Source organism: Alligator sinensis, unplaced genomic scaffold, assembly GCF_000455745.1.
Source record: "Alligator sinensis unplaced genomic scaffold, ASM45574v1 scaffold690_1, whole genome shotgun sequence".
NCBI lineage: Eukaryota > Metazoa > Chordata > Crocodylia > Alligatoridae > Alligator > Alligator sinensis.
In genome coordinates, this window is record NW_005842372.1 from 1,333,754 (window position 1) to 1,335,393 (window position 1,640).

The following is a 1,640-nucleotide window of genomic DNA, read 5'->3' on the forward strand; positions in this document are numbered from 1 at the left end:
ACTCTTTCCTGCCTATGCAGGGGGTCGGACTTGATGATCTATTGAGGTCCCTTCCGACCCTAACATCTATGAATCTATGAATAAGCCTCTTAACACCTTTGGCTTTTATGTCACCATATTGTCACACACCTTCTGAATGACACACATACAAACTGGACTTTAGGCCACTGACCTTCTCATATGCCTGCACCTATCTGAAGGACTGAACTGATTCTATCTGTGCAAATGCATGGAAATAAGGTTAATGCTTTGCATTGTAACATACCTTCTTTGGCAAGAAATGGACTCCCACAGGATACTGGTCATTATTGGTCCACAGTTCAATCTGCGCCAACACCTGATTGGTGAAGGAGTTGCTCATAACAAAGCTGGGGTGACCCATGGCACAACCTAAATTAACTAGCCGGCCTTCTGCTAGAAGTATGATGTGATGACCATTCTTCAGTTTATACCGGTCCACCTTCACAGGAAACAAAGCAAATGCAAGTGAGAGATGATGACATAAGTAGCACCATATTTTATTCAAAGCTTGGCAACTTCCATCCCCAACCCCTACTATTCCTGCACTGATGACCCAATAGTAGACATGGACCTCAGACTTTGACTGTTATTAACACCGACATTACACACCATCCCAAGTCAAAAATGCCTGTCCATTCTCAGTAGCTTGTCTTGCACAGTATGGACCTTGGCAGCTGCTACTCATTAAAACAGACGATGATGGCATTTCTCTGGCTCTTTGGGTTTCTCAGCATGCCTACTGCCTAGAGAAGTGCTTCCCAAACTTTTCCTCAGCATAACCCCATTTATGACCCCATTTCCTCAGCATGGCCCCTCGCTCTCAAACTGCGGCCCCCCCACCCATCCAGATGCCCTCACTCCTGACCCACAGCCCCCTGGCCCTGCCAGTGCCTCTCAATCACCACCTGAAGCCCCCTGGCCCTGTGTGCCCCTCATTCTAACTCACAGAACCCCCTTACTCCTAACCCACAGCCCCCTGGCCCTGCCGGTGCCTCCCTCCCAAACTGCAGACCCCACTCCACACAGGTGCCCAACTCCCCACCCCCCCGCAGTGCCCAAGCCCCAGCTGCTGCCTGTGGGAGGCAGCAGGTGCTGCAGCCAGAGTCAAGTGTGGAGACTGGCTCCCACTACCGCACCCCTGTAGGTGGCACAGCTGTAGCAGAGCCTGTGGGGGGTGCAGGGACAGAATGCAGGCTGCCTGCTGTGGGCTTGGGGCTCCCTACATCGCTGCCTTCCCCTTGGGGGCTCCATGGCCCAGCAGGCGGGACCTGGCACAGGAGGGAGTGGCACGCCATGGCTGCCAAGCAAGGCACACCCTAGTGGGGGCACAACTCTGCACCACTACCACACTTCACCTTAGTGGCCATGATGGTATGGCACTCCGTTGTACACTGGGTCCCACTGCAAGTGCAGAAATCTTGCGACCCCAAGTGTTGATGTCGCAACCCCATTTGGGGTCACAACCCATAGTTTGGTAACCACTGCTCTAGGGGACTGCTCTTTAATGCAGGACCACATGTACCCCACATGGGCAGGGGTAGGCTGGATCTCAGCAAGCAACAATCCAAACACTGTAGTATTAGGATCACCTGTGTAAACCCCCACAACTCCACTGCATG

General features: G+C 52.6%; 1 protein-coding gene across 1 annotated transcript in view; it reads right to left on the reverse strand.

Annotated features, from left to right (window-relative positions):
• AHCY (adenosylhomocysteinase) overlaps window positions 1–1,640 on the reverse strand; it is a 60,912-nt gene that overhangs the window by 11,139 nt on the left and 48,133 nt on the right. Inside the window, exon 8 of the mRNA XM_006029299.3 lies at window positions 266–460. Coding sequence (XP_006029361.1) covers window positions 266–460 — 195 coding nt within the window. The remainder of the gene's footprint in view (window positions 1–265; window positions 461–1,640) is intronic.